The sequence below is a fragment of the Cygnus olor genome, chromosome 22 (genome assembly GCF_009769625.2).
Source record: "Cygnus olor isolate bCygOlo1 chromosome 22, bCygOlo1.pri.v2, whole genome shotgun sequence".
Taxonomy (NCBI): Eukaryota; Metazoa; Chordata; class Aves; order Anseriformes; family Anatidae; genus Cygnus; species Cygnus olor.
In genome coordinates, this window is record NC_049190.1 from 3,924,625 (window position 1) to 3,941,877 (window position 17,253).

The 17,253-nt window shown below is 45.1% G+C and overlaps 1 protein-coding gene and 1 long non-coding RNA gene across 4 annotated transcripts in view; one reads left to right on the plus strand and one right to left on the minus strand.

Annotated features, from left to right (window-relative positions):
* The window catches only part of LOC121058673, a 39,368-nt gene extending 25,801 nt beyond the window's left edge, over positions 1–13,567 (minus strand). For both annotated transcript variants that reach the window (XR_005814292.1, XR_005814291.1), the window contains exons 1-2: positions 13,239–13,567; positions 9,494–9,609 (exon numbers count right to left, since the gene is read on the minus strand). This is a non-coding gene — a long non-coding RNA (uncharacterized LOC121058673). The remainder of the gene's footprint in view (positions 1–9,493; positions 9,610–13,238) is intronic.
* On the plus strand, positions 1,470–17,060 carry CRTAM (cytotoxic and regulatory T cell molecule). Of its 2 annotated transcripts, XM_040534529.1 has the most exons (13): positions 1,470–1,878; positions 4,920–5,066; positions 7,688–7,840; positions 8,068–8,199; positions 11,099–11,269; positions 11,857–11,928; positions 12,093–12,158; positions 12,383–12,490; positions 13,255–13,326; positions 13,807–13,911; positions 14,316–14,459; positions 14,845–14,928; positions 15,384–17,060. In XM_040534529.1, the coding sequence occupies exons 1-13, from the start codon at positions 1,830–1,832 to the stop codon at positions 15,512–15,514; spliced, it is 1,434 nt and encodes a 477-aa protein (XP_040390463.1). In that variant the 5' UTR covers positions 1,470–1,829; the 3' UTR covers positions 15,515–17,060. The 2 variants fall into 2 exon arrangements, with proteins under 2 accessions (XP_040390463.1, XP_040390464.1); XM_040534530.1 differs by lacking the exon at positions 11,857–11,928 and having other exon boundaries at positions 1,743–1,878.
* The last annotated feature ends 193 nt before the right edge of the window (positions 17,061–17,253 follow it).

Genomic DNA, 17,253 nt, shown 5'->3' on the forward strand with positions numbered 1-17,253 from the left:
CCTGTGACATCTGTATTTTTTTTTTTTATTTTGAGGGGTTGGTTGTTTTTAATCTCAACTTCAAGTGCTAACAACTGTTAAAACAACCATTGCATTTTAATTTGCTTATTACATTAAATGGATTTCTCTGAAGTCAGACAAAAATGCCTCGTAGGAGATTTAATAAAGATGTCATGCTCCCACGCCTGGCCCTTCCTATTTAAGTTTTCCTCTCACGTGTGTTGGACTTCGCTGGGGTGAAGCATCAAGGAGAAGGGAACTCGAGTCATTTTCCTCCCTTCACTAAAGATGAAGTTCATTTATTTGACAGCAGATGGCACAAAACCCCCTCAAGTCTTGGTTTCCTCCTGCAGCACAGGGACAGGGTTCTTCCTTTGGGCTGGAGGCAGATGGCTTCAGCGTCATCTCTCCTGCTTCATGGCTTTTCCCCAAAAGTTATTTTATTGCCAGGTTCAGATACGTGGCACTAGAAACACAGCTTTTAAACAAAATAATTAGCTGCCTTTACAATACACATCCTCTTCCTTGACCTGGATGTTTTAATCCAGTAATTTTTAAATCAGCTAGGGAGACTCTTTCCTTTCAAACCAACTAATTACAGTAAATTTTATGGCCTACAGCTGTTTTCTGGTAAAACTGATTATATCATGATTAACATAAAAGCCATATATTTTATCAAGCATACACTAATGGAGTAACACTTCCACGCACCTGAAAATTTAATGGAAACAGGTTCTAATGAATTAAAAATGGAATGCTTAGTGTGTTTATAATTCACCATTTTGTCCAGTTCACACAAACCTGTGTCCTGCAAATATATACTGTTTTAAACCATATTTCCTACCTTATTAAAGTCAACTCACTTTGAGGGAATTAGGCTTTTGCACTAAATGCTGGGCAGTTGCAGAAAACTGCCAGAGGAAGATGCGCTGAAGCCGTTTTGGAAATTAGCACACACAACATCGCGAAAAGAGGCTCTGCCAACAGCAGGCTTGGCGAGTCTTGTGATGATACCGGACATCGTATGGCCAGGAAAGAGCTTTGCTATGCCCCAGGTTGCTTGAGGAGGAACCAGGCCTGCGAGGGAATTTGGGAAACCCAGGTTCTGCCACTGGTCCCCTGGGACCCCCTTGATGTAGTCAGCCCTGCCCCGTGCTCAGCGAGGAACAGCGTAACCTGCAAGTCACCTCCCGAGGCTCTTCGCTCCCCAGAGAGCCACAAACCACGCACAGCAAATCACCTTTCCCATCTTCCTTGTTCCCTGCAAGCAGAGCAGTGCAAACATCCCGCGAACACAGGAGTAGAAGGTACGGAGTGACTCAAGACTGTTTTTCCAGCGATTCAATCTGCACCGCTGGATTTTCAAGCGACCTTGCAATTCCTGCACTACAGCAGCGCCCACCAAAGATGCTCTGCCTTCCTGGGTGCCTCCCCACCGGCAGGAGTTAAATCCTGCATGGTGCCCCTGGGGGATCACCCCAGGCACGTGTTTCTTTTAATCTTTACCTCTGTTCCCCTCTCCCCTGCACAGAAGCTGAACGAGATGGAGGTGGAGGGGTGCAAGGTGAAGTGCCCCCACTCCTGCCGCCCACTAGCTTCATTTCAGGGATCCGTGAGGTCAACCATTTCTCAGCTTTCGCCAACACGTAGGAAACGTGTGAGAAGAGGGGGGAAGAAGAGTGGAACAACAGAAAAAAGGAAAGGAGGCAGAGACCCCGGCAGTGATGAAGTCATGGTAAATCTGCTCCCCCCGTGCTGAAAAGAGACCTGCTGCTCGGCTGCCCCGGCAGGGAGAGGAAGTCTGCACAGGCAGCCCGCACCGCCACAACATGAATTTCACCACGGCGCTCCACATCGCAGCTCTGCTCCTGATGCAAGGTAAGCAATCTGGTCTTCTTACCTGATCCTGCCTTTACAACAGTCCAGCTTAGAGAACTCGGTTTCCAGAGCTGCAGCACACCACGCAAGGCAGCTCTGCTGTTGTTTTCTCACTGACGATGCTGTGTTGTCACCCAGCTCCCAAAGCCAGCTGGCGTAGCAGACAGGGTGCTGAATTCCAGCCGAATCCTAAACCCTGTAGCAATGAGACCAATTCGCTTACCAGCAGCTGGCAGCACACTGAGATGGCAAAGCCTTGAAAACTTGAAAGCCTCCCTTAAATACGTGCAGCTTACTTTCCATGGCTTGGATATCTGTATATGCCCTTGTTCACATATTTTTTTGTAAAAAGAGGCTAATCTAACAAGCCAGGATAATTTAAAAAGCACTCACAAAGTACTCTGAAAATGAAAAGCACTTTAAATGCTCGGTCTCCTCACTCCCGCTAGAGGATGCATCTTATACCTGCTTTGCTAATCTCCTCTTTCATACACTAGAGAGTGTGAGGTTCACATTTGACCATGTCAAATGTGGAAAGGCTTAGGTAAGGAAAGAGGCAAAACAGCTTTCGACAGCTCAAGATCCTCAGAAGCATCATTCCTGCCCTTTGCAGGAGATGTGCATGCACGAGCCTGGTGCTGGCCAAAGTCAAAGTCTCTCTCCCTTCTTAAATGCAAAAGCAGAAGCCAAAGCAGTGCCACTGTGGACACTTTGGCAATAATCTCACACCCCGAGGTATCATTAAGAGAGGCCACATCAAATCTAAGAGTCCAGACAGCAACAATGCATTTTTTAATACAGTATGCTTAGGATATTTTATTATCACTGTTCATATTTAACAGACCTAAGGCCTTAACAGGTTGTTAATTATATCCTAGCTGAAACGGTGCTTGCAGTGCCCTTTGAACTTGCTGCAAAGCAGCAGCTCCCACTCTTTGTGGGTGCCCAGCCCCAATTCCCCACTACTGCCAGACAGACCGCTGCGCCATGACCACGCTAGCTGCTCTCAGCCATCCTTCACGGGACCTCAAGAATCAACTCAGACTGCCGCATATCTGTGGCCACAGGTCAAAAATAACTGATTAAACAGGATGTCTCTAGGCTCCAGTTTTAAAGATAATTCTGAAATGACCGAGCGAGCGCACATCAGTGCAACAACTTCTCCATGCGTTTTCTGGTGGCTAACATAACGGCAGAGGTTTGAACCATTCTGCTCGGTTGTATCTTGCAATTTGTAACAAGAAACTGTTAGCCTGTCCTGCTAAGAAGGTGGATGTATCATTGTACTTGACGGCAGACCAATTTTTCCAGGTACCCAGGGCACCTGGGATCCACACATTATGAGAACCACTGCCCCTTGGAGCAGGGACCCCCTCGTGCTTGCACTGAGGTGGGTGCAGAGGCTCGAAGACCACAGCCACGTCAAGCTGCCCCCCATAAGGGAGAGAAATTTCTCCTGTGACTCACGGTCTGCACGAAGCCGTGGTCTCGCATGGAAATTACATGTTTGCTCCATTCTGGGGGCTGCTCTTTTCTGATTAAAAAAAATAGCAAGAAACACCCCCCACCACCACCACCTTTTCTTGTTCTGCCCTGCCTCTCTCATCTCAAGAGGTGCGACTTACAGACCCCGCGCTGCTGCGAGCAGCAGGAAGCAGCCCCCACGCAGACACTGAAAAACCACAGGCAAGGCCCTCTCTGCTGCTTTACCAGCATGCTCCTGTGACACAGGTCTTCACAAGTGGAACCTACACAAGGAAACCCCCCGTTTTGCTACCACTCCTCTGCAAGCTCCCTCAACTCGCACGAACCCTGAGAAACCAGCAGAGAAGCAGAGGTAGAATCAAAAAAAATATATACACAAGTCAGAGGCACTTGAGTAAGAGATAGGGAGAAAGCCTTGAAAAGGAGAAATCTATTCCTAGACCATAATTTTTCTGCCGTTTTCAGTTTGATTTCCTTCCCCCCAAATCCAACTGCTCTGCGAAGGTGGCTACGCTGTCCCATGTACTCAAGTCAAAGGTGAATAACAGCAATAAATACCCATGGGCAACCACTTCTTTTAGAGGAAGACAAGTCCTTCCTCTGATTTTAGTAGCAAAAATCAGGTCCGGCAAGAATGCCCTAAAATAGCTTCTTTTCTGTTATATTTTAAAAATGTTTTTAAGAAAAGGAAAAGCTTTCCTGAAGCCCAGAAAGATTTATTTCCCCAGACTGCAGCGCTCGCATACGCAGCAGGAACTTGTAGCGGGCAGCTACCTGAAAAATAAAATCAAAACACACAAAACAGGAATGAAAAATAAAACCCTCTTACTGCCTATTTACTTAACTCTGACCAGGGTACTGCTCTTAGTAATTTCTCCAGGGCATGCTTTTTCTGGAGAAGGCAATTCATTCCAGGTCATCAAATATTTTCACAAAGTGTATTACATATCTCAGAATGTCTGGAGAGAAAAACGCACTTTACTGCCCGTCTGCAAAATCACCTGGGAGGAGTAAGTGAAATTTCATTTCAGTAACCTGTGCCAGGCCAGGTCTGTGTATCCTGCCTGCAAAAGAAGTTTCAAAGCCAGTTCAAAGCAGCTGCAGCGTTGCACTCGAATAAAAAAAGCCCCATTTTCAGAGATGCCAATCATTCACAGCTACCATTCCATCGCACACCCTTGCAAATCAGGTTCAATGGCTCCAGAAAGGAATATGGAATAGAATTTAATTTTTACAGGGAGAACATGTGCATTAATTGGGTGTGCTATCAATTCTTCATTGACTCACGTGGAATAACATTGAATAACTGCATCTGGCTGCACTGGCAGTAGAGGTCACAAATTGTTGGCACAAGTCTTACCTAGTCATTAGGTAGGTCACCACAGTCACTATGAATTAATTAAATCAGTACAATTATACTGGCAATTTTCCCCCATCTAGAAAAACCTTTACATCCCTGAGAAAAGGAAAGTTGACACATTGCTCAGTGCAAAGCGTTGTCACTTTACTTCGCATCGCATTTTAATGGTTGTTTTTTTCCGTCTCTTGTCTGGCAGGGGATTTTGCAGAAGCTGGCAGTGAAACTGTAACTCTGCAGGAAGGAGAGGACCTAAATCTCAGCTGCACCCTCAGCGGTGACGACAGTTCTGTCAGGCAGTGGCTAAACCCTCGTGGGTTTGCCATTTTTCTTGACGCCCAGCGGGGTAAGTGTGAAAACCGAACACAGCACTTTCCGTGTGGAGCGGAGGGTCAGTTAGGAGTGGGCTTTCCAGCTCCCACCCAGGGCCAGTTTGACTCACCTGCTACCCAACCGCTTGAGATGGTTTCACGTTCAGCCCCTTTCTGGCAGGAAGTTCATGAAATGGAAACCCCCACAAGAGTGGTCTGGCACTACAGCTTTTAGCAATGAACTGCATTTACCACCAGCACAAATCCCACTCCTGCCTTACAGGAGAGACAGGAGGGGACCTGCCTGAAAGCTCTGGGTGCTCTTCCCCTCAGCGGGGCATTAGATGTAGTGCATCAAGGAGAAACGTTTACAACAGAGCTGAGGTTTTTACTACATACTGACAGAGCCAGAGTTACAATTACTGTGCTCCCTTCCACTCCCTATGCCTTCTAAATCTTTCTCTCATCCAAATTTGACAGCTCTGCAAGATGAGGCCTGCCTTAGTATTCCCCATTTGTACAGTACCTAGTCAGCATCCATGCTTGTTAAAGCCTTTGGGGATTTATCCAGATAACAGGAACCCAATTCCCATTGAAACTGTGCAGGAGCCAAGCGTCCTCTTTGGTTACTCTGGGAATCCCAGCCACGGGGTCCTGTTATCTGCATCACACCAGCCCCTGAGCATTTCCCACAAGTATTGTGAACATTTCTAAATAATAAACAAGGAATACTTACTTGTGGTATTTTCTATAATCTGCTTTGTGCTGATATCCAAGCTTCCAGGAATCACAGCAGGCTATGGCAGGGGTTCCTCACTCCTGTTGCGGCCCATTAGTCAGGTCTTGCACCCAAGAACCAAGCCCAAGGATGAATTCCCCTCGCCACCAATTATCTCCAATACCAGTTTTAAGTATCTCCTTCTGTCAATGGGCCTAGCCCTTTTGACACTTGAAGTTTTGTTGAGCTGACACAGCAATTTAGTAAGGTTAGGGAAGGAACATATCCACTAGTATCTATAGTGCAGGCTCTAAGCTGAGCGGACAAAAACAGTACCTGTCTTAAATTACCTGAGGATTCAACCCACAGCATCAGTATCCCATGGTTATCTCTCAGTAAGATGCATGATATCACCACCACAAGGATAAGAGTCTGCGAAGCATTTGGATCCTTGACAAGTCAGTGCTTTCCTTTTACAAAGGAAAACCGTCCTCTTTTAGACAGGAACCAAGCTTCACGCTGGGTATGGACATTTTCAGTTTTTATTTTGAATCATCACTGTGAACCTTTGTCACGTTGCTTCTCCAAAACCCACTTCGTGAAGCAGTTCCCTCCTCTCCCAATGTGTATAAGTCTTACATCATGGTATTTCCAAAATCCTTTAATATTTAATCATTACCATAAGTTATAGTACTGCTGTGATATTCCCCCAACTCTATACTTTCAAAAGACCTCAGCTAAAAAACAGACATTATTTGAGATCTTTTTCTCTCTAATGACTGATCCACAACCCCAGTTTCAGTTCAATTCGAGAGGCAGAACACTACTTTCTGTGCTGTGATTGTGGGAAGAGTCCACGTGACTTGCTGGCTTGTCTCCAAATTCCCACAGGAGGAATGAAGCCAACACCAGAAAGTCAAGAGAAGGAGGACTATACAGCACAGTACATCTAGGTGACAGTCTCATTAAAATTAGCTAATTAGACAAGGATAGGAGAGAAGAAAAAGCCTATTAATAAGCAGTAAAGAAAGAGGTGTGGGCTGACCGTAGCGTTCATGTATACGTTATAATACACACCCACAGAGGGAAGTGATTTTTTTCAAGGCCAAATAAAGGGTTGGGGAATGGGGAAGGGAAAGCGGTCACCGATTCGTGCACCTTTGCTCTAGGTTCTATATTCATGGGTCATACTGCTGTTCTGACCACAGATCAGGTCCTTGTACCCCAATGTTTGCTTGTATTTGTCTAAATATTTAAGGAACCCAAATTGCTGTAATACCTGGGAACACAGGACGAAGACCCTCTTGTTTTGCAGTGGCTAGGAAGCAGCTCTAAGTTGACGGAGAGGAGTTAGTGAAAAAGAAACAAAAAAGGAACAAAACGAGAGGGTTTGACCATTCAGTTCTGTGATTTGAGCAAAATCACTTGCACCTCTGTGTTACCCCTTCTTGAACTACAAAAACCTCAGAAACGCTGTTTCTTACTATGGATACAAATCGAACCATCTCGTGTTGTTATCCAGACACTGAATAATGTGGTAACTCCTTCTGATGGAGGGGAAACTGAGGCAAATAGGGGAAATTACTTGCATAAAATCAAAGAGAAGCAGAGGTCGAAGCCAAGGTCTGCTCTCTACTTACATGCCAATTAGAAGAAATTTTTTCATTTGCCAAACTGAAATTCTTTACAGAGTTTAAAAAAAAAGTGTTTTCCCTGTTGGCAGCACACACCCCATTCATCAGTTTACTGCTGCCTCTGTGCTAGTGCAGCACCAGCTAGAAACGCTTTGTGCTACAACTGCTCACTTATGTCAAGGGTTGACGAATAAAAAAAAGAACTTCAGTAAACAAAACCGATCTCGCTCACTACTGCTTTGATTATCTGTCTTCCTCTTATGTACCAACACGCATAGCATGCTGGGTTTTATTTTCTTTACAGTTTTAAGAGATCAGAGGTACAAACTTATCCATTATTCAAAGGATGAATTATCCATCCGACTGTCTAATGTAACAGTGCACGACGAAGGCGTATACAAATGCTTCTACTACGGCACCCCGTTCAAAATCAAGACGACGACTGTTGAGGTGCTGGGTAAGTTCCCATCCTTGTTTTGTGCCGGAGGAGCAGAACAACAAAGCCAGCTCCTTAGCTCCAGGGCTGCATTTCTGCATACAACTGTACGGTGTTCAGCACAATATAATCCCAGTGTTAGCTCAGCCCTACCCAACAATGCTACGTAGCGTTATTAGTGCATGCAGCCATTCGTAAAACTGACCAGAAAGAGTTACTACAACTGATTCCAAACCTTCTTGCTGCAGCTGCTCCTTCTAAACCTGTACTGGAAGCATCCCAAGACACAGAAAGAGGCATTACGCTGTCTTGCTCTACTCGAGGATGTAAACCCCGGCCTCAGATTACCTGGCTGTTGGATAACGGGATACAGCTTCCAGGTAAGTGTTAAAGGAACGGGGATTGGTTAATAACAATTTCTTCTTATCAGTCTTGAACACATCTAAAAATGGTACCCTGGCAGTACAGGTTTGGAGAAAAGCCAGCACTAAATGCTGGTGCTCGTGCAGGGGAGATGGCTCATCTCGTCTGCTCACGTTCAGTGCAAGAACAACAGCACCTGGCACCAAAGCAAAATGAAACCAAAACTCTGGAGGCACAATTTGCATGCCCAAGCATGCAGTCAGTTAGCAAAGCCATTACAATTTCCATTTTGTATTTGGTACAGGTTTTCCTTAGCTGTGCCGAGCAGCTCACGTGCACGCACGCTGCCTTTCTCATTAATCTGCTCAGAGCCAGGCAGTTCACTAGCACACCAAGAACAGCGCTCAGGAAACACGGCCCACACAGCCCTGCAGTGATGACAGACCTGCACACAGCTAGGTAGACACAAACGAGGGGGAACGAAGCCTCTAGGTAACTCAATTTAACTTGTGTACAATATAAATAGCTGCTTCGAAGGCCACGTGCTAATAATAACTGCCTTATTAGCTGCAACTGTAGCAGGCTGCAGAGGAAATGTCCCTGACAACGTGAGGAAAATACCCATAGATGCAAATGTATTTTCTTTTACATATTAACAAACTTGTTTGCATTTTTTCCATCATCAAGCAACACGTTCAAAGCTTAGCCTGTAATATTTTTCCCCCAAGATGGCTTTTTTTAACTAAGAGCTCAAGAAAACGGCAGAAAAGCAGGTTGGCCTGAATAAAGCTAGAAATCAAGACTGGAGGAAAGAAAGGGGGGAGGGGGAATCCAAGCTGTCAGATATACATGCGTTAATGCAGCTGTATGACACCCCATGCTTAAAGAAATTGCGCTCAGGAGAAGCGGCATGGCCGGTAAGTGAGCCACGTGAAAACCAGGGCAGCACTACCTGCGATTGCAGGGGGGAAGGCTGCTCTGGAGCAGTACACGGATTTTTAAAAAGCAGATTTTCCAACTCCATGTGTGCTTCGGGAAGGGCTGGGCCTGACTTAGAGGAATAACATCTGTGAAGATGCACAGAGTTTGGGGAAGCAATGTGTCAGCTCCAAATTCGTATATATTCTCTTCCTGTTGTTCTAAAAGAGGGGTGTCCTTGAAAGGGTGAAACTTGAAAGGATCTCAGTTCTGGGCTGGTGAAGCGTATCGTTTGTAACAGCACAACACGCAGCTCAGACACTAGATGCCTTACACAACATCCAAAGCCAACCAAGCATTTCTCCACCTAGTTCAATAAAAACCTACGCTTACCTTTGTCTCCTCCTTGCGTCTTCAGATTCGTAGCACAAACACCCAGCAGGCATTAGAGCACATCGTAGCAAGGAGCTACCTGGTCTTCCAGCTGGTGTCCCACAGCTACCTGGGAACTTAATGAAGCAACAAAAGGCCTGCACTGGGTTTGCTTGATTGGTTTAATTTACGGTTGGTTAAATGAAGGGATATTTGCATGAAGAGGTGCTGATTCACCATCCAGCCTGTTTGCAGCAGATGCAAATTAATGTTTGAGAGGAAAAAAATAACTGTCCTAATTCAGCAACTCTCAAACTTTCTGCATGTGTCCTTCCTTTCTTGCAGGTGACTGCCTTTGACTAACACCCTTTTCTTCCCCTTCAATTCTCAGCTTCAATCACGTCCCGCAAATATTTATACTACTCAGAAAATAGCTAATACATTTTAATTACTGGCAGCACCTCAGTTCCACCAGGGCTCAGCAGGGGCAAACCAGCTGTAATTACTGAGCTGTTGCTGACAATTAAAGATTATTTCCTTTCTAGCAAAAACACTGTGAGATCCTTCTGAGTTCTCATGTGACCCCGCTAGGGATGGAAAAGAGTGCTAAGAAATACTGGTCTATGATACAATAAATTATCTGTAAAGGCTAATTTGGAAACAAGGAATTTCTTTCATTTAAGAAACAAGGATGTTACCAAGGTAACAGGTCATGAGAAAGCATTAGTTTGTTTCCAGAGAACCTCTACAGTAGAAGCAGCCAGTTGAGATTATTGTGCCGCTGTGGGCATTTAAGGTAAACATCTGAAAAAACCTCCCTCCACCAGAGCTATTCGAACACATCTCTCTGTGTCACACAAAATACATCTTTATCGTTCCATACAGTATTAGTGAGTAGAAGTCGTGTTACCTAGAGGACTGGGAAGTGCATCAGACATGTCACACGACTCTCTCTAATTCGTTATGGCACGGCAATTAATCTTCGTGTCCCCCAGCTGTAAAACGGGAAGCCAAACCTGTACTGTAGGGATGATGGAGGACTCGTACAGGGTTTAATGGAGTTGTATCAATGCTTATTACAAACATAAATACTGCACGTCAATAAAAACTTAACAACTTCATATGCTTAGGGTAACAAATGCACAGCTATTGAGACACAAATTCAGTGCCCTCAGATTATCACTAAGCAGAATCAGAACTTTTTTAGCCATCGGTCATGCTGCAAACCTTGCCTCTGAGGGTTCTGGCCCCAGCTAAGCAATTTGTTCCGTTCAGTAAGGACCAGAAGTGCTGGTGGGTGTCGGGACATCCCATTGCAGTCCTCCAGGGTGTGTGAGCACTGCTGCAGAGGAACTTCCCCCCGTGAGTCACGAAATGGAGCAGAGTCTTAGGGTTAAGCACAGGAGGCGCAGCGAGGGCTGCACTTAAACAACTGCTGAGGAAGAAAATGTGACCTTGCTGTCTTTGGGCTCCCGTGTAAATCCATTTACACAATGAACCACTTGGGCACAGCAATCGTGCGCTGCCCTAGCAGAGCAAAGTAATGCAGATTGTGCCTGGAAGGTTTTTCATTAAATTGCTCTTGACTAGAAAGCACTTAAATGTGTTCTTCCAACGGGCGTACAGGTGACACTACGCACAAGTTAGAAGCCAATGGGGAGAAATGGACCACAACCAGCACGCTGACAGTCCTCGCCTACGGGCCCAATTCAACAGCCAGCTGCCTCGTTCACCACAAAGCATTAAGAGAAGAGAAGCTGGCTGTGCCTTTCCGCTTTGAGGACCTCCCTGGGACAGGTACTGCAGCGCTCTGAGCAGCAGCAATCGCATTTTAGCACGCAAGCGGTTATGCAGATACGCATGCAAAGCTGAACGCTGTGCTCTACCACCCCGTGTGTGAAATCTATTTTTACATGAGAGGGCTATCTGGGGCAAATGAGGAACTCCAAACTAAGATTTTATGGTTTTCTTGTTGACGATGTTTGCTTTTTTTTTTTTCTGCTTCCTACTTACCTTAAAATTCATTAAAATTAAGCCATAGCAGCTCAGACGAGCAGCAGGGCTAAGTTCCCCAGTGCTGCTGCTAGAATTCTGGTAGTGTTTGCCCCAGAGCTTTAAAGATAATGCAAAGTGTATGTTCTCAAAAAGCTCTGAGCTTCCCATGTCCTCTGTGTTTTAGATACAACCACATGGAAAACTAGCAGGGTGTAAACATTGCAAATTAACACTGAAGCTGCTTTTAATTCTCAGAGCAGTTTGCCTTCTGCCCAACTACTTGTCTTTAGGATGGGTCTAATTATTCTTACTTCACTCTTCATTAGATTGCTTGATTCTACAAATGCTTATAAAGTGCTCTGAAAGTTGTACTGTTGGGTTTTTTTCAGTGACAAACACATATCCTGCAACAACTGCACAAGAGGTGCTTACACACGTCTCTGAGCATGAGCAGTCTACAGGTATTAACTTGTCTTCCTCTAATTAATATACAGGTCAGATAAACATAGCATCTGTCACAGAAAATGCTGTGCAGTGTCTTTATGTAGAGCTTGGGCTGCAAAAGAACAGCACTGAGGAAGATTTTGCTCAGCATTCAGAACTGCTTTGTTTTTTTTCCCCCCAGTGACCGCAACAGAGTCAGATCCGGACGACAGTACAGACTTCTCTCCAAGCTACCCACAACATAATGGTATGAGTTTTACTTTCATTTTTTACTCATTTCACGGTGCTAAACATATTCAGACAGGGAAACTGAAGGTGGGAAGGGAGGACTGTAAATCTAACCACAGCTCAAGACAGGGGACCCAAACGGCCCAGGCATGAAGAACACCACAGCAGTTTTCATTTGGGATTGGGCTCAAGGGCAACGTCTGACGTGTGATGTTTATCTTGTGTTTGGGGATTTTCCTCCAGGCTCCGACCAGCCAACCATCCCTTCCGCAGTACCAGAGAATCCAGCAGTTCTCAGCTCAGCATCAACTACAACCCAGCAAAACCTCCAACCAGCTGTCACATCTACTTGTAAGTTTGGACTTTTCACATGAATTTATCAAACCAGGACAGAAATGCCACCAGGAATGTCATTATATACCGTCTTGCACACAACATAAAACACAGCATTTCTTGCCTGTGAGGAGAGCCTCTGTTTTACAGCCATAAAAGCAGACAAACTCTCTCATTAGATGCAGAAGAATTACATCAGTGTTGGCAGCAGCCAGACTGGCCAACCGCTCTCGTGATGTGTCAGAAACGCACGGCATGAGCTGAAGCTGGGATTTCTCTGGATGGCTGCACTAGGTGGCACTGTGCAACAAAGATTAACAGTGCATATAAATGGCTGCAAATTGAATTTATTGTACTAGAGAACTGTTTCCAGCAGAAGAATAAAAATCTCCACTGTGCAAACTGGTTGACCATAAACCCACCAAAGCGGGCACCTGCTTAGTGTTATAAGCCAAGCAGTGAAAAGTCAACTGACTGTTTTAGAAAGGCATGAACCCTTTGTTTATATTTGTTTAAAAGCGCTGTATCAGTGTTTGCAAACTTCACAGAATGGCTACATCCTGTTGATAATCAGCTCTATTAACATTGAGAGGGAGCATAAATCTTTCAGCACGACGAGCTTACATAACTGATAAGGAAGAAAATCTCTTATGAATGTAAAGTTTTGGCAGATACTGCATGCCTTATCCTTTTGGTTTTACAAATCACAGTAAATTATACAAAGATATATTATATTATCCATGTGTGTAAGGAAGTCAGAGCTCACCTCTCTGCTTCTGCAGGGCCCGAAGCAACATCAGCTGCAGCAGGAGAGGAAGAACTGTCCGGTACCCCGCGCCACCGTGTCCCAAACGGTACGTTACGGCATCAGACGTGGGGTGGTGATGTCCACAGGACGGTGATTCTCACACTGGGTGACTGCACCTCTGAGAGCTAGGAGGACAGCAAAAGATAATCTGAGATGAATACAAGAAAAAACCTGCTTTAAGAAAAAGGATAGCTGCATACTCTTGTGTTTGCAAGCAAACTAAGGGGCAGGGAAGGCCTAAAAAAATAACAAAGATTCAAGGCTCACGCTCCTTTTTATTAGTCTTTAAATTGGAGCTATTCAGTAAAGCACTCCAAAGATTTTATGTTCATAAAGCTTAAGTGGTCTTTATATTATAAAGAAATACAGTGTTAAGGAAGTGAGCACGGCGCTTTAAGTCAAGGGCTCCAGAAGTTTCTTTCTGTTGCATTACCAGATGCCCTGGCCTTCAAAGCTGCTGGAAAAATAAGATTTATCAAGAATCCCTTCACCCTTCAGAGAAACACTTTTCTGTTTCTTTCTCCAGGCACTGACACAGCATTCAATGGCACAGTCACAGAAGAGGAACTTCCCAGGACAGAAGCCTCACCCCCAAGTGAAAATGTAACTCAGATTTCCATCATCACCTTGGGTAAGAACTCATGAATACTCTTCAGTGACAACTTCCAAACATGCCACAAGCTTTCTAACATCAAGCTGACTCTCTCTGACCAGGTATCCACCTCCAAGCCCGGTGTCAGTACACTAGGGTAAAGCTGACTTGCAATCTTGAGGAAAGAGCACAGAAACACAACCATTTTTACCATCTAGAAAAAAGCTACATTTTGCCAAATCCTCTGACTTCAAACAGTTTTGCTTGTTTATACAACTAGAAAAAAATTAACCTAATATCTTAAAGCTCAGTCCAGTAAGGTGAAATCTGCACTCCCCCCATGTTCATCTGGCCTTGTCCATGATACGTCATTCTTGCTTTAATTACCACAAACTCCCAGGAAGCTATTTAACAACACAAACATACAGCTGCCTCTTTTACAGAGCAAGATCTGATATCCGAAGGCATCCAAAAGGAAAAGGATCTCCTGCTGCCAAGCTTGGTGGCTGTTCTGATTTTCATGTTGCTCATCATTGTCGTGCTTTTTATGAGGAAGCTGAAAAAAGCTCATGGAGTGTGGAAGAGAGGTGAGTGATGGCACAGTTCGAGTAACTGCTAACACTGTTAGTTTTTCGGGGGGGGCTGCTAGGAGCAGACAGGACACTGCTCCTCCAGCCCTCTGGTTAAACACCCTTCTACAGTGACTGCGGCTTGGTGCAAACAGCTGCTGAAGAGTCCCTGCAACTGATGGCCTGGGGCCAAGCTTCAGCTGACACAAGTTGTCACATAACTTAACCAAATTGTTTTCTTAAGCATCTCTCTTGTGAATGAGCAGGATGATTGCACTCTCATTTTCTAACTTCTCTTTGAAAGACTAGTTATAAAAGACTAGGATTGTTATGCTCAAGGCAGGGAGTGAGGAAAAGTCATGGAAAAAATCTCAATATTTAATTACATTTGTTTTCCGCACAGAAAATGATAATTCAGAGCAGACGCTGGAGAGTTATAAATCCAAATCTAATGAAGAAAGTCCAGGCCATGAGAGGAACGAACAAGGTAAAAAGCTTCAACCAACATAAATTAATTTCTGTCAGAGCATTGCTACTGACCACTGCAGAAGCAAATCACTGTCCACCTTTTTGTACAGAGATATTTACAAATTGTACATTCTAAACGTGAATATTGTAAAACCAAGCCTTTCAGCCGCTGAGGTCTACCACAGATATCATAGCTTCAGCTGTGATGCAGAACTGTACAAAATGAAAATCATGGCTTTTCATTTGATAGTTCAGACTGGATAATCACAAGTGTTTTATCTAGTTTCTAAATCCAATCTACTGAAATGCCATTAAAAACATTATGAGCGGTTTATACGTGGAATTCAACTATTGTTAAAAAGTCCTGAATATGCTGGGTCGTTCATTGTTTTATAACACGATGAAATAACATGTATTTCGGGCAGGTACTTCCCCCTTTATAAAATCAGTAATAAATGTGTATTTATCTTTCAGTTGTCAATCAGAAGTCCAACGTGCAATACGTAACAGAAGGATATGCAGAAAAAACACAGAAGAATCCAGGAGAGAAAAACATCACAATAGCTGAGAAACTGTTTACATGTGGAAAGGAAACAGATGTATAGCAACGTGGTCCTTCTGGCAAACATACAGAAACACCGCTGTTTTCTGATATTTATCTTAGAGCATTTACAAATCAGTACGATGTCAGGGAGCAGAAGTACAAGCGACTACCCTCAATCCCGGAGCCAGTTTGGACTCTTTTCCTCTACACAGTCGGACAGGTAGATGGGACTGGCACTCCTACCAACCTGTTAGCAATGAACACTGATTTAGCGGTAGCTCTCAGAGGATTTAACTGACCACTGCCAGAATTATGGGTCATCAATCCACCCTAATTGTTATTAGGGTCCTTGCAAGGGAGCACGCAGTTAGTCCCAAGGACCACAGGATGTGGAGATATTCCTGCAACATTTCTGCCACTCTGCAAGCACAGGACTGAAGAGGAAACCCTGGGAGATGCAAACCAACAGGGACTTCTATGAACTCATTCTGACAGCCAGACCTGGCCACCCAGCTATATCTAACCAAGCAGGAAAGCATCCTGATGTCTAAGGTGTTAAACAAAACAGTTGTCCCCTTTGGAAGTCTTAAAACGAGGGGTTGGCAAAGGTGAAGAGGAAGGACAGTGGGACACCCCAAACCCAGGGAGGAAGGCACTTGCCTGTGAGGGGGCAAGCTGTGAGAATCACGACGACGTTTCATCTGCAGAGCCCTGCGATGCCACCACCAGGAATCTTTTCTTTTGCAGGAGCCACATACTGGGGTTCTGTACGATAAAATCAACTTTCAGAAATAAAGGAAATTTACATTCCTCTACAGAAGAAAGCTGTATTTATTTTTCTTGTAAGAGATGATTATTTCTCATCACAAGTGAGGAAAAACACTGAAAAGTGTTTCTGAATACTGGATTAAATAAATGCTCTTGAAACGACTGCTAGAGATAATTTCATTTTTATGTGGAAAGTGTCCCCATTTTTGACACAAGCGTAATACAGGTATCAACACAGCACTGCCAGTCCACAGCCTGTTGGAACAGTGGTTTAACCATCAAAATTGAATTACTTTCTATTTAGCCAAGCCACAAGGAAATGTAAAACATCCTAACTGTTTGTAAACTCAGCTTGTAGGGTTTGTATGGTGATGGCAGGCGTTCACGGACAAACAGACTCGGTAATCCTAAGTATTTCCTACAAAACCAAGGGCCCTGGCAGCTGCCCAGCCCCACGGTGCTCTCCAGCCCAGACCTGGCAGCCACCTGCGGATCCAGCAGGGGGTTAAGAAGCAGTTGTAAGCGTGCACAACCGCTTCACCTGTATTAAACGTATGGAAAATCGTGCTTGAAATCTATGCAATCCATACACAGGGGCCCCCTAAAAACATGTGTAACCTCTGCGTCAATTGTGGAAGCCTAAGCGCACCTTCGGCTGAGTATTTGCTTCTACCTGCCCTCGCTGGGCACTGTACCAGCCCTCTAAGATTTTCATGGCTGTCATGTGCCCTGAATTTGGGATCAAATCCTGCCACTTCGGTGCTGTGCTGGTGTCAGGGAGGGCCGAGCAGCACCGCCCGCCGCCCAGGACGGCGTTTTGAACGCTCCCGCCTCCAAGACCGGGTCGTGAAGTACCGGGAGAGCTCAAACCCTCCGAAAACCACCCGGCCTTCAGCCTGCAGGGCCGCCAGGGCCGGGCTGGGGGAGCGGCGGCAGCCCGGAGCTTTGCCCCGCTGCCGGGACCGGAGCCCCGGTAGGTGAGGGCCTCTCCCCTCACGTTACCGGTACAGCGCGTCCCCCCCTCTCCGGCCT

Bases quoted from the DNA above. Each gene is read 5' to 3' on its own strand.
- CRTAM (XM_040534529.1), top strand. From the start codon at position 1,830: ATGAATTTCACCACGGCGCTCCACATCGCAGCTCTGCTCCTGATGCAA. The intron at 7,841-8,067 runs GTAAGTTCCCAT...TTCTTGCTGCAG, and splicing joins GACGACTGTTGAGGTGCTGG to CTGCTCCTTCTAAACCTGTA. The intron at 11,270-11,856 runs GTACTGCAGCGC...GGTTTTTTTCAG, and splicing joins TGAGGACCTCCCTGGGACAG to TGACAAACACATATCCTGCA.